Source organism: Pteronotus mesoamericanus, unplaced genomic scaffold (genome assembly GCF_021234165.1).
Source record: "Pteronotus mesoamericanus isolate MK-2021 breed Mesoamerican mustached bat unplaced genomic scaffold, CSHL_Meso_final contig_130, whole genome shotgun sequence".
NCBI lineage: Eukaryota > Metazoa > Chordata > Mammalia > Chiroptera > Mormoopidae > Pteronotus > Pteronotus mesoamericanus.
Window position 1 is genome coordinate 26,542,635 of NW_026555060.1, and position 13,194 is coordinate 26,555,828.

General features: G+C 40.8%; 1 protein-coding gene across 7 annotated transcripts in view; it reads right to left on the reverse strand.

The window, feature by feature from the left end:
- The window catches only part of CELF2 (CUGBP Elav-like family member 2), a 496,281-nt gene that overhangs the window by 98,918 nt on the left and 384,169 nt on the right, over positions 1-13,194 (reverse strand). For all 7 annotated transcript variants that reach the window (XM_054593851.1, XM_054593805.1, XM_054593841.1 and 4 more), the window contains one exon: positions 7,750-7,832. In XM_054593851.1, coding sequence (XP_054449826.1) covers positions 7,750-7,832 — 83 coding nt within the window. The remainder of the gene's footprint in view (positions 1-7,749; positions 7,833-13,194) is intronic.

Consider the following 13,194-nt stretch of genomic DNA (forward strand, 5'->3'; position numbering starts at 1 on the left):
TGAAGAACAGGTTTGTTACACAGAAAAAGACTCTAAGAATCACTTAGTCCAACTACTTTGTTTTGCAGATGAAGAGAGGATGGGCTTTGAAGCATTTCTAAGTACTGATGTAGGAGGGAGCGACAGCGCAGTATGTGTTTTGAGTACTGCTGAGAAGTAACGTCAGTCAAGAACAAGAGAGCATGAGAGAACATTTGTCAGAGTGTCCCTTTCCGTACTTTCCCTCGGGGACTGTTTACTGTTTATCCTTTCATCTTGTGACTTGTGGCTAGCAACAGCAGTAATGATATGGTCCTCAAATATGGCTTTATTATCAAAACAAAGCTAATAGCTCATGTCATTACTAATGGGACTTCCTGAGCACCTGTGTGCAATGACAGTCTATAGCTAGAACAAGCAAAGGATACATGATGCTCTTTCCCTGCCTCTCTCCTTCCCAGTGGCCAGTGTGCTTCCCTTGCAGTTAACCAGATCTGGCCCAGGGGCGGGGTCTAGACTCCCTCTGATCACAGTCTCCCTTCCCCCAGCTTTCTGTTTCTCCATGGGTGAGGAAGGACCCTGGGGCTCATGTCATATACAGTAAGTCTGCCCTTACTGTCATCAACAGGTTCTGTGACTTTAACTGAAACATATAACGAAGTGAATTTTGCCATAAGCTAACTGGATATAAATGAGAGTAAAAGTCCTACAGCATCTCACCAACGTTATAATGAAATGACGTCATTTGAGGACCTGCTGTACTTTATTGTGGCCTAGAGCTTGAGGCTCTGAACGGACCAGCCCACTTCAACTAGAGAGTGTCTTGAGCTGTGCCCAGCCGACATGTGAGAGATTCAAGTTCTTTCTAGGACAGCAGTAATATTTTTGGGTGATGAATTCTCATGGAGACCGCATATTCTACAGATGGAATGTGGACAATTTTCCAGCTTGATCTCAAACCTTTCTCCCTTTCATTAGACTGTCACAACCTGCTCTGCAATTTCACACAGACCTTTATCATATTCATGAAATTTTTTTCTTTCCACAATCTTCTTCTGAAATCTTATCAACCTCTTGAGAACTGAGGTCTACATAAGTGAACTTAATATTCCCAATTTAAACCTGACATGTCATGAAGAAATGACTGTCTCTGAAATCAACTGTTACTTCATTTTGCCACTGTGACATCATACCATGTCCTCACATAACAATGAGATAACAATATTCCTCAAACAATGACCTGGCAATTTTGCACATCTGGCCAGGCACCTGTGCCAGGCCATTTGCAGGCATGCTTTCATAAACCCTCATAATACTCCTGCTAATTAGGTATGTAGTTGAGACTATGTTGTTTGCAAAATAAAGCATTGAGTTCTTTTCCCAACAAGTGGTGTGGCAGCTCCCTGTTTTAACCCTGTGCTGGCTGGGCTGCCTGGCTCAGTGATTTTCGACTTTTTACCATTGGGGACTCCCTCTTGTTAATTTTCTCCTATAGACTTCCTTGCATTCAGTAGTCTGTATTTTAAAAGTAACTAGATTTTTAATTGGTTAATCAGAGACACACATAAATAACTGCCATTCAAGTCACTGAATTAACTGGCTGTTAGCCCAAAGCAAAAACATCCTCGATTCAAGTGGCACATACAACTTTATCATAGTTGAAATAAACAATTTCCAATGGTCTTTTATGAAGAATTAAAATATACTCTCCCAGGTCTCTGGGGCCTGGGCCTGCAGACTGGAAACCACTAGGCCAAGGGTTTCCTCCATCCTCCAGCCTTCTCTCCGGGGTCTCACCTGATGAGCTAGCTGGCCGGCAATCCCGCCACCTGGCTGAGTCCCATTTGTGGAGGCTTCTCCACCTGGAGCCTTTCTCCTTCACACAGCCTTGGCTCTCGGGGTGGTCGGGGCACCTGCGCCCCCCAGCGGAGCTCCTCTAAAGCCACACCGTGGCGCATCCCAGTCCTTTCAAAAGTCATCGTAAAGAAAGGCCCTACTTTTTGTTTAGCTTGTATTTCTCTGGGACTTTTGTGCTCTATAGAAAATCCAAGCAGCAGGGGATTAGTTGCTTTGGGGCAGTCCTATGAGGCCAAATATTTCAACCCAGACCAAATTCTGCAAATGTAAACCTGAAGAAATGCATACCAAATGGATGCGCTGAGTGGAACATTCCACAGCAAATGCGTTTTATATGGTGGGTTGTTACCGAAGGAGAGAGAGTTCATACCCACAGAAACTACTACGTAGAAACGATGTTCTATAAGCACCTTTCTTCAGGGCTTCAGAAAGCTTTACATACATCATCCCCATTCTTCTGTTAAGTAGGTGGAAGACAGCATTATCGTCATGAAAATGGTAGTAGTTCTCCAGTACCTTGCACATGTACTAGAACTAGCCTTGATTCTGATTCAAAGCGGAAACAAACAAACAAACAAACAAACAAACAAACGTACGAGTTCTACTGAGGAACTGAGGCACTTCATAGAGTCTAATGTCAGAAGGATAGATGGCCACATAGTAATTGAGAGTATGTTGGCAGGCTAAATAGAAAAATGTGATTTTTAGGCTAAATCTTCTTGTATTTATATGGCTCCACTGATATCCACATGTACATGCGTGAATGTTAATTTATCTGTAAGTATTCGGAGCTTTACATAAATATGTATGTAGATATGTGTATATGAAATAAATTATATCATTATACACACATAATAACAAATCCATATTCATCTTATATTTTGGAGCATTTAGAATGCTTGTGGGCAGAATGATCATTTTTGGAGTAAAACTTGACTCCTCTGAAAATATTTTATAAAACTAACTCATCCTGATGTTAACTATCCCAGAGCTATTTATTAACCCTTAACCATGTGGAGGCACAGTGGCTGACTTTGTTTTTTTTGGTGATTCAGTTATAAATGGCATGGTTAATACTGTATCCCCAGTGCCTAGAACCGCGCCTGGCAAACAATCGAGATTCAATCAATATTGGCTGTACGAGTACAGGAGTGTTTCACATGGCCCATGATTCTGAGGACTCAAACCTGTTAGTAGATACAGATATTCTGGCTGTTTTTCATAACAGTTTCAAATAAAATGCATCTGAAAAAAAACATTTTCTCTAGCATTGACCTAGTTTGGCTTTGATTCAAATGGGATGCTTTGGGGGGAAATTTCCATGATAATGACATGGGGTTTTAGAGATTTTATGACAGAAATAATGATAATGATGAAATAATAACCATCATGACTCTGAGAACAAAGGCATTAAACACATATTAATAATTAGAAGAGGTGGTTCAAAGAAAATGACCACCTTAAAATGCATTACAGTGGACAAATTGAATTTGGTCCCGGCGAGAGCCAAGCTGTCCTACTGAAAGGATATTAAATCCTAGCATTCCACAATTAAAGGACACAGGGGGACAATTCTATGGAGAGTTGCGTTAAAACCTGCCAGGGAGGAAGGCGCCTACCCACATAGGTAAATTATCTCTTCCAGGGCAAGCCAGGAAGGGGTTCATTCACTTCGTGTCGGTGAACACACTTGTCCCATGAGGCCATTTTATTTACAGCTTCTTCCCACTGGATCAGGCTCATTTGTTTTTATATCTCAAATCTACGTGTAGTCCGTGCTCACACTGCCAGTGTTATTATAAAACACCTTTCAGTATGCCACCGCCAAAATGGAGTGCTCCCAACAAATGTTCTCTTAGGGCAATAACTCCTTAATATAAACTGCATTTAATAAAAGTGGTAGTGATTCTAAAAAGGAACGGAATAAGGCATATGCAGAGAAAATGTCTGGAAGAAATTTGCGATTAATATTTTACAAGACATTTAGATTCCACCGATTCCTTCTTGCTGTTAAAATTTAAGAGCTTTTTCAAAACCGTATTCCTCTGTTATTACATCCTTAATTAAATTAATTTATACAGTGAATGCTCTAATGATACTGCTCTAGATTTTCAATCACAATGCCTTATTGCCAGAGACAATATGTGTTAAGACCTTGAAGAAAAAGAATGACATAAGGCACAGTGCCGTCACTGGCACAGGGATATTTGGCCCTCTCATCCGATTATTGAAAAGATTGTGGTAGTTGTTCTGTGTCTCAATTAAGGTCTTCATTTTATTTTTTAATTAAGCTAAATTAGGTCAGTGAAAACAAAATGGACCTTGCAAGTTGCCTTTCCAAGGATTTCTCTCTGGGAAATACAATGGCAGACGATGACACTTCTGTTGAATGATTCCACCAGTTAGGTTGTGCCCACCTGAAACCCTAAACAAAGGACGCTATCTCGAAGGTAAACACTGCATTGTTAAAGCAGAGGAAACCAAAATCTGTCCAAGGACACAAATGGCTCAGCTGCGGAAAGAGTCAGTCTCACAATTTTGCATCAAGCCAATGGCTCATCAAGTAGCGCTGCCTGTGCAGACAGTCACAATATGCCCTTCAGGCTATAAAGGTGCAGCTCGCTAGGGAAATCAAGGTGGTGGGGGGGGATTGGGGGGGGGGGAGAGAGAGAGAGAGATCAGAATAGCTTAGTCCCCTTAGTATACAGTAGGCACCCAATAATTGTTAGTGATTTGTTAATCTAATAAAACGCCAGTCATAAATAAGGCACTGTGTACCTAGGATTTGATCTGTGGCTTACACTTCAAGCTGCCATTTCTAAAAGAACATGATCAAACCAGAGAAATGAACCCTGGACTATCATCCTTTGCTCTCTGGGTTGAGCTGTCCAATTTATTCCCTTTACTTTTAATATTCTATTTCTAGGATTCACGTTGAGCATTTCAGGAAAAGTTAAGACCCAATATCTTTCTCAGTTACAAGGTAAGCGACAGCCATGAGAAATGGGTCCTTGGTGACTGCACTGATGAGCACAGCCCTGCACCTTGACCCCATGCCCTGCACCCTCCGCTAAAGGGTCTCCATAATCCATACATGACATGAGAGGAGGGGTGCCTTTATACAGAGATCTAAAAGCAGACACAGTCAAATGTATGGCACACAGTCCTGTTAGCGTTTTTCCTCTCCTATACCAACTAAGTTCTTTGTGTCTCTCAAGGAGGAAAAATGGTTTCTAAACCTAATTTTGGTTGCATGATAAAAGTGCCATATGATACAAAATACCAACAGCAAAAGAAAATAGGGGAAAAAAACCCAATACAAAACGAGAACCCCCAACACCCAGCACTCTTTGATCTTGTTTTAAATTGAATGTTTTGGACACTTTAGAAGAAAAGGCAGCAAGTGCCTTTTTAATGGATTTTATCCGCAGGAAAATGATTACAAGCAGGAAAGCTTTAAAGTGTCAGCTGGTGATGCATTTTTTTCTTCATCCCTTTTATTTTTATTCAGAGAGATATTAAAGGCATATGGCAAAGTGCATCATTAATTTCTTATTAATTTCAAAATATGAAGGCAACTAGTAAAAATAGTAGTGGTACAACTTTAAATTACTGAACTCACTTGGTATTTAATGAGAGGCCGAGCACAGCGGGGCTTCTGTTAAATTAAGTTGTGCCTTGCATCACAGTGGGGAAACAGGTGTATATTGGTTTAGAATTATGGAAATGTTGACTAATTCCAAGGCTTGTAATCAAACAGCAAGGCATCCTGTAATATTTTTTCCCCAAGAATATGCATTAATCTTTTATGTCTGGCCCCATTTCTTCCTGTCCACCAAAAGCTCACAGCTGAAAAGAAACCACTTTCATGTTTTTCCTGTAGCTGTTAAGGGTGATATTTATCAGCTAAAGCTACACATAAATGCAAGACGTGGAACCTGTTCCTATTTACCTAATTGGAAATGGCAAGTGCAGCAGCCGTGTGCGCTCTGTGGAGGCTACGGGCCTACAGATCAGACCTGACACCTCCAAATTTTCATTTAACCCGCCTCAAGTAATTGGGCATATGAAATTGAACTGGATAAAAAGAAAATCAAAAGCAATCCACAAACGATCTTTTCCAGCCCCCAAATCATTGTCCTTAATAAGGGGTCTCCAAATTTGCTATCCATGACTTCCCTGTATGCAGAATTTTTAAGAAGAAGAGAGACATATGTGTTGTTTTTTTTTTTTAAATACAGAAGATGCTATCTGTTTGCTAATGAAAGGGTCAGGGTGAGGCGTCCCACACAGAGGCATGCTCATCAGTCACTTATATGTTTTTCAACATGACTCAGTCATCATATTAACTCTGGGTCTCTTGAAAGCATCTTCACATAGAAAGATGGCATATTGGGAGCTGTGCTTTTATTGGGGACAAATTAAAAGTAACCAAGCCTTTGCATTAGTTAAAAATAGGATCTGATTTGGCATCAATATATCCTAAATGCTAAATGACTATTCATCATTTCAAGCATCTTTTTTAAATACACATGGAAGGGATTTGGTTGTGTCATTTGATAACATGATCTAAACGCTGCAACCTCCTAGAATTTACATTGGAAAAATTCCATTTACATTGAGTATGAAGGTGAAATACTTTTTTTAAAAAAAAGTCACATAGACCTACTGAAAGCTGCCTTACTAAAATCCCCCTCATAAGTTTCAGGGAGAAGTAGTTCAGTTAAACCTGGAGGCAGAATTCTCATAGCACACACTTGCTTTGCTGAGCCCTCTCTTTGACTTGCTCACATGAGAAGGGGAAAACCGAAGTGGTGTGATTCAAGACCAAGGATCATAATTTATTACTTTTGGGTTATTAAGCTAATATTTTGATAACCTTTTGTTGAGTAGCTTGCCACTACAAATATTATAAAATTTTCAATGGATCTAAGGTGAATTAAACAAATGCTCTCTTTTCTGAGGGTAATGGGGGATAAAATGCACGTGTGCGTGTACATCTACAGAGATAGCTAAATGACACAGAGTTAGAATTATACTCTGAAATCATTAGGGACATTATGTTATCTTTCTTCTATTATTATTGAACCAGGTTTCAATAAAATCATTACCATTGCGCTGCTTACCACAGGTTCTTCGTATAACTGACACACATCATTATGGTATTAAGTTAACTTGTCACTGATTTTTGTGCGAATGGGGGAACTATCCAAACAACATACGGAAATTTATACTAGCGTGCACTATATAAAATTGCCGCAAAACTACAGAAATCATGTATTCTGATCAAGTAGCTATATAAATCAGTTCATTTCTAGTGAATTGTACTCATCATCAAATATTACTGGGAAGGAAATGGAAAAAAAGGGTAAGCTTTATATTTTCTGTTCTGTATCAACATGAAGCCACAAATTGGGCATTAAAACATTGACTTTGTTAACCACCATTGACTGTTTAGAAGCTATTAGGAGGTTTAATATTATGGCTGTACAGGGTACATTTTGTCCTTTCAAAAGAAAAATCTAAAGATGAAATTTGAAAAGGGGCCCTGGTGAGTAAAAGCTTTTCCTTTTCCATTTGCTTCTCTTGTGTGTGTTGGGCTTTTTTTCCCCCCTTTTAAAATCTTAGCCCACCCAATACTCTTTGGCAGCCGCTGTGACCCAGTGGGGTCACTCTGATTTTCTAACCAGGGGACACACTATTTGAGAGCTCTTTCCGTCAGCAATAATGCCAATGCTTCCTTATGGGGCCGGCCAGCTGGTTTGGCTGCTGCAGAGGAACCGAGGGGTCAGCACACACTCCTCAAAAGACCAAAGTCATTTTTGGCACTAAGAGCCCATAACTAGAGGCTTCAGTTGAAAGGACCATTTTCAAGCAATAAAGTGATTTTGGTACAAAAGTAAACCGACTCACCCCAGGTAAAGTTTTAATATTGTGCAGTGCATTCTGGGCCTCAAGTGCAGCTTTTCTTGTATAAAATGTTACGAAACAACAACCTACAGAGAGAAATGAAAAGGTTTTAGAAATTTCTGTGAATGCTTTGCTTAGATATAATGGAGACTGTGGCAAACAAATAATCTACTTTAAAGGATGCACAATTTAAAAATAATAAAGCACATGAGAACAGTAATAAACAACATCTCAAGCGTTTACACCGTGCCTTTCATCCTAAATCATATTGATTAGCTTTACCCATGTTGGAGATCAATTCATAACTCTGTGCACCAACTACCTGGAACACAGCTCTTCAGAAATTTCAGAAATCAGGGTGGGTGGTGGTGGGTGAGTTGTTAATGGGACTTGTGGTGTAGCAACCTCATAAAGAGAAGTGTTGAATCACAATAACAATAGCAGAAACTCACATTAACTATAATTTCCTTAAAGGGTATCTCTAGAACATTGCACTTTTAAAACAGTTTCTAAACTCACTGGTTTAGACAACTAGATTACAAGCTTCTTAAAAACTGGGATAATGCTCTATTGATTTTTATCTTTACCACAGTATATAATGCAAATTCCTGTACGTGAAATACTCAATATTTGTTTGCCAGAATTACAGACTCTATTTTAACCTGTTAGCAGTTAAGTTATAATCCAGGTGGGCACATGCCCAAACAGATATTTGCACGCTCTGTCCCACAAATTAAATATGGCTGTGGCACATCGACTGGCCATCTCTTGATTCCTTATTTCCAAGAGCCGATGGGAGTCCAGGCTGAATGCCCCTCCCAGAGAGGCTAGCATATACCCTCTTCCCAACCAGCTCCCTCCACCAAAGAAAATGGTGTTAAAACCTGAGACCGTTCCTTCTGTGTTCTGGAGGATGGCTGACCCCTTCCTAAACATGTAGCTAAAGATACTGGTTAACATATCTGGTTGAACCAAATAAAGATGCCAGTTAACAATCTGTTAATCAGCACACAGTCTTAGCACAACCAGGCTTTAAAAAAAGGTGTGGACAAAACTAACAATTTTAAGAAAAAAGATGCCACCTCTGATCAGGGCTGTCTTTTGGAAGGTGGGCTGGGAAACAAGGGGAGAGAGGCACTCACCAAGACTGTACATATTTTACCCCACTTTACTAAAGGGTCCTAAGGCATGGAGCCAGAGATGGGTGCAGCTTTGAGAGGCACTCCTATGTCAACGACAGCAGGTAGCAGGAGAGAGGTACATAGAACTTAGGCATCAACATTGGTTCTGTTTGGGGGAATGATGAAAATAAGACCAAGAGCCAAAAAAAAAAAAAAAAAAAAAAAGGGCACAGTTGGAGACTAGTGAGTTGGCACTAGCCACCTTTAGAATGCTAAGTTGGCATTCTGATTTTTGAAAACAAAAGCTCATTCAAAGGAGTAGGGGAAAATAAAGTACAATACCATTTGTATAGCATTCCTAAACGCATCAAAGGCAACTCCTCCTCATTTGGAAAGAAATTTGGAAACTTGTCATATATTTGATTTCATTGGAATCAAATATGCAAAACCTTTACTTTTTGGACAAAGTAGAGTATGATCATAGCTCCTTGGCATTTAAAAAATCCATGCACCCAAGGATAGGAAACCCTTTAAGTACATCATTGGCATGACAGAAGAAATTGAAAATTATGAGTTTCTTTAAAGAATCACAGATGGACAGGCTGGCCTCTTTTATATGAGCTTTTCGGTTTAGCCACCTGGACTTCTTTGACCAGAGTTCATTTAGCCATGTTGCCTGATGGTGTATTTTTAGAACTAGTCAAAATTAACAAGTAGTTTTAGCTTCGTTGGTATAATGTAAGCCCAAGAAAAGCAATAGGAATTGCTTTGGGTCAAGGAATAATTCAAAACAGCAATGTAAAGTCTCAGTTTCTAGTGTCTACTGTAATCGCTCTAAGAAGAAAAAATACCAACTATACTTTGTTAGGCTTGGTATAGAAAGAAATGCAGAAAAAGACACATCGATTGATTGCTTTCTGAAAGCTTCTAACAACCAGACTCTCAGTAAGTTCCCCTCTCCCTCTCCTGGGCTTACAGGGATAGATTTAAGATAAAGAAGCAACAGGGAAGCTCTCAATAATCAAAGCTTCAAAAAACAGGCAGAATCTGATACTTTCAAGTAGGTGGATTTGGGAGGTGTGATACCTAAAAAAAGATTTAGGGATGGGATAGAAGTTATATGATAGTTTGCTTGCCTGGGAAGAAGGCAGTTAAGGAAGATGAAAAACAAATGCCAGTCTGGCCATGTTCAGAGCTAAGAACGAAATGTTTAGATTGGTCTAAAAGAACTGTAAATGACAGGGGAACTGGAAATGGAGTACGAACAATGCTAAGAAAAGCAACAAGGAACAAAGATGATGTCAACTGAGGGAAGCTTGCATGTTCGGCCAACTGCAAGAGTTTTGACCAACACGCAGTGGCCTCAGGAATAAAGCAAGCTCTCCTGCCTTAAACACCCAAACAAAATGCCTGCCATTTGCCACTCACTGCCTGAAATCCACTGGGAGGGTGCAAATCATTTCCTATTTAAGCATTAACACGGTGCCCTAAGGGATGGTAACTTTTAATGGTTTCTAGCTATTTACATCGTAGTATACATTTGGCTAAAGTGTTTTTCTCTTGAACAAAGTTCTTAGTGAATGGAAGGCGGTTTCCGTGGAAGGTTTTGTTTTTGGAGAAAAGGCAAGCTGAAGCTGATGTCTGAGCGGTGTGGGATGTGGATGGAGAGGGGAGTCTAATGTGTAAAACGGGAGATGGGAAGATACCCCAAATTTCAGTCTCGTTCCAATTTCACATGGGGCCCTCTCCGCCTGTCTAAGAACTTATAAAGTGAAACTGTCATTTTTTATTATTGATCATCTCCAAACTATGCACAGGTCTTAACACTTTATGTCCATTTCAACAAAGGTTTGCTTGTTTTTTATATATTTTATTAAGATGATGCCAAGATCAGCTCCAGTTCTGGTTGTAACACATAGGAGACTATCCTGTGTAACATTAGTGACATGCTCTATTCGCCGCTCACTGAACCCCAGTCCAACAGCTCAGCTCCGTAGGTGCCGTGCTCGCAAATTTGGCACGTTTGAAAAAGGCGTCCCATTTCCAGGTGGGCAAATCCCCTCTCCGGAGCCCATGGCTCCAAGAGCAGAGCCCAGGCTGCATTTCTGCCCCTACTTGTAGCCTCAGCCGGGTACCTCATGCAATAAAGAGCTTGCAGAAATGTGGGGGTTCTGGGGAAGACAATATGATTTAGAATATCACCCAAGTCTCTTCCCTCTGGTTTCATACCTTTAAAAAATATCTAACTTCCTCTGTAACTTCCTTTAGTTTCATCACTTCAAAATCAGTGACTAAAAACCAGGTCTGCCTAAAACCCCCTTCCAAACTATATGGACATAGAGCTAAAGTGTTTCATTCAGAACAAATTTTTAAAGTCAAAATTATTCTCTACCTTTCTTGGGCTAAAAATGTCGTGCACTTCATTCAGCATGCATACTGATCCGTTTAATAAAAACAGTGCTTGATTAAGTTATCTTAAAATTTGCAGGATAAATAGAGAATTACAAATTTAAATAGTCACCTTAAACACAGCAATTTGTATTTTTTCCCCAATGGGACTTAGGTTTGTACACTTCCAGAATAAGAATGTGTTAGACTCTTGATTTCCATGAGTACTCTTTAAAAACCATCCTCTTTTTTACCCATCTATCACTTGATATGCTCACTTAAAATTTTAGATTCATTGACCCACAGAGATTATTTCAACAAAGGAAGAGAGAAATATCATTATTTGCCTTGATATGGTAATTATCATGGAAAAAGGTCAGGGAGCTACTATAGATCCCAGAAGACCCATGAAGGTTGAACAAGGATGAAATTTTCTTTCTTGCCTACCCTAACTGGATGTACAGCTGTTAAGGGAACCACCTGTCTCTGCGATTTCCCCACACCAGCTGTAACTCAGGTCTGAAATTTACTGGATGCGTTTTCAGGTCAGCTGCAGCACCAGATGGCTCAGAAATCTGATTCTGGGGACAGACCTCCCTCCTTCAGCCGTTCTGTTTCCAACAGCATCGTAAGGTGGGTGGTTAAACATCTACATTATCCACAGGTGCTCTTCAGTGGTCGGTGGCTGCAACATGCCCCGGAGGGGACAACCCCTCCAGCTTTGAGGATTCCGGGATCATTCCTGGAACCCATCTTTCCTTGTCACTATGAAGTTTTCCATGTCAAACATGGGAAGTGACCCACCAGGGGACTCTGGGGGATCAGCAGAGGCTAATGCAGTTTGATGAGTCAGGTGCTTCAGCAAGACTCAAACCTCCTTTTTCTGCTTAATGTTGCTAATTTTTGCTGCTTCACATTTTTCTGCTTTGCTCATTTGACACTAATAAGCACCTGTACTTCACAATTCTTGTCACCTTTATCCACTCATTCAGGAGTTTCTGTCAGCAGCAGCAACCAACTTACAAAAGATGAACATGACGTTCCACACCCAGCCTCCTCTATGGCACCCCAGTTTTCCACAGTTCCATTGATACAATGAACTGTATCAGTAAAAGCTCTGGATTTTGGAGCAAAAAAAATATACATCCATCTTTTGACGTGCCTATTTATCAATCCCATCCCACTGCTCCTCAGAAGAGCTTTTCAAATTCACAGTGAAACAGGTTCAGTGACAAGGTGACTCCAGAACCACACAGAGCCTCGCAGCCCACTACTGAGGACCGCTCTGTCGATCATCAAGAGATGCTGATGAGTCTGTAGAAATGTTACAGGGTAACGCATTAGAGCATGCTGACCATGAGCATCTCCCTGTGAACTCATTTTGCTGCTTGACTTGGAACACCTGGCAGAGCCCCTTGGAAGGCAAAGTAGGGCAGGCCAATTCTGAGGCGGAAGAGGTGTGGGATGGAAAGATCCTGGCGTACAGAGGGCACCCTGTGAAGGCTGGCGGTGCAAAGGCCTCAAGTGAGTATCTTGGAGTGGTCAGCAAGCAAGTGGACGCTGGGCACCAAGGGCAGGAGATGGGCATAGAAAAGTCACCTGGTTCCAGTGTTCCCTGTCTGCCACCCCTCTGCCTGCACCTGCAGAGCCCCATCAGGAGGACTGGGAGCCCTTCACCACCCAGGTTCCCAGAAGTGGGCAAGTTTAGCAATCTAGTCGCATGTGTTCAGCTTGTAAAGTGAAGTGTAATCACTATTATAATTGTGTGATAAGATCAGACCGTCTTGTATCAGAAGCTGAGCGTGGCAATTCCCAGAGAGGCTGAGCGCTACATAGTTCAGATAGGGTAGCTGGCGTCTGACTGTATCTATTCACAAATAGTTGGTACTGTCATGAAGGGTTCCCTCAGGTATTTTGCTAGTTTAATTGTTAAATAATT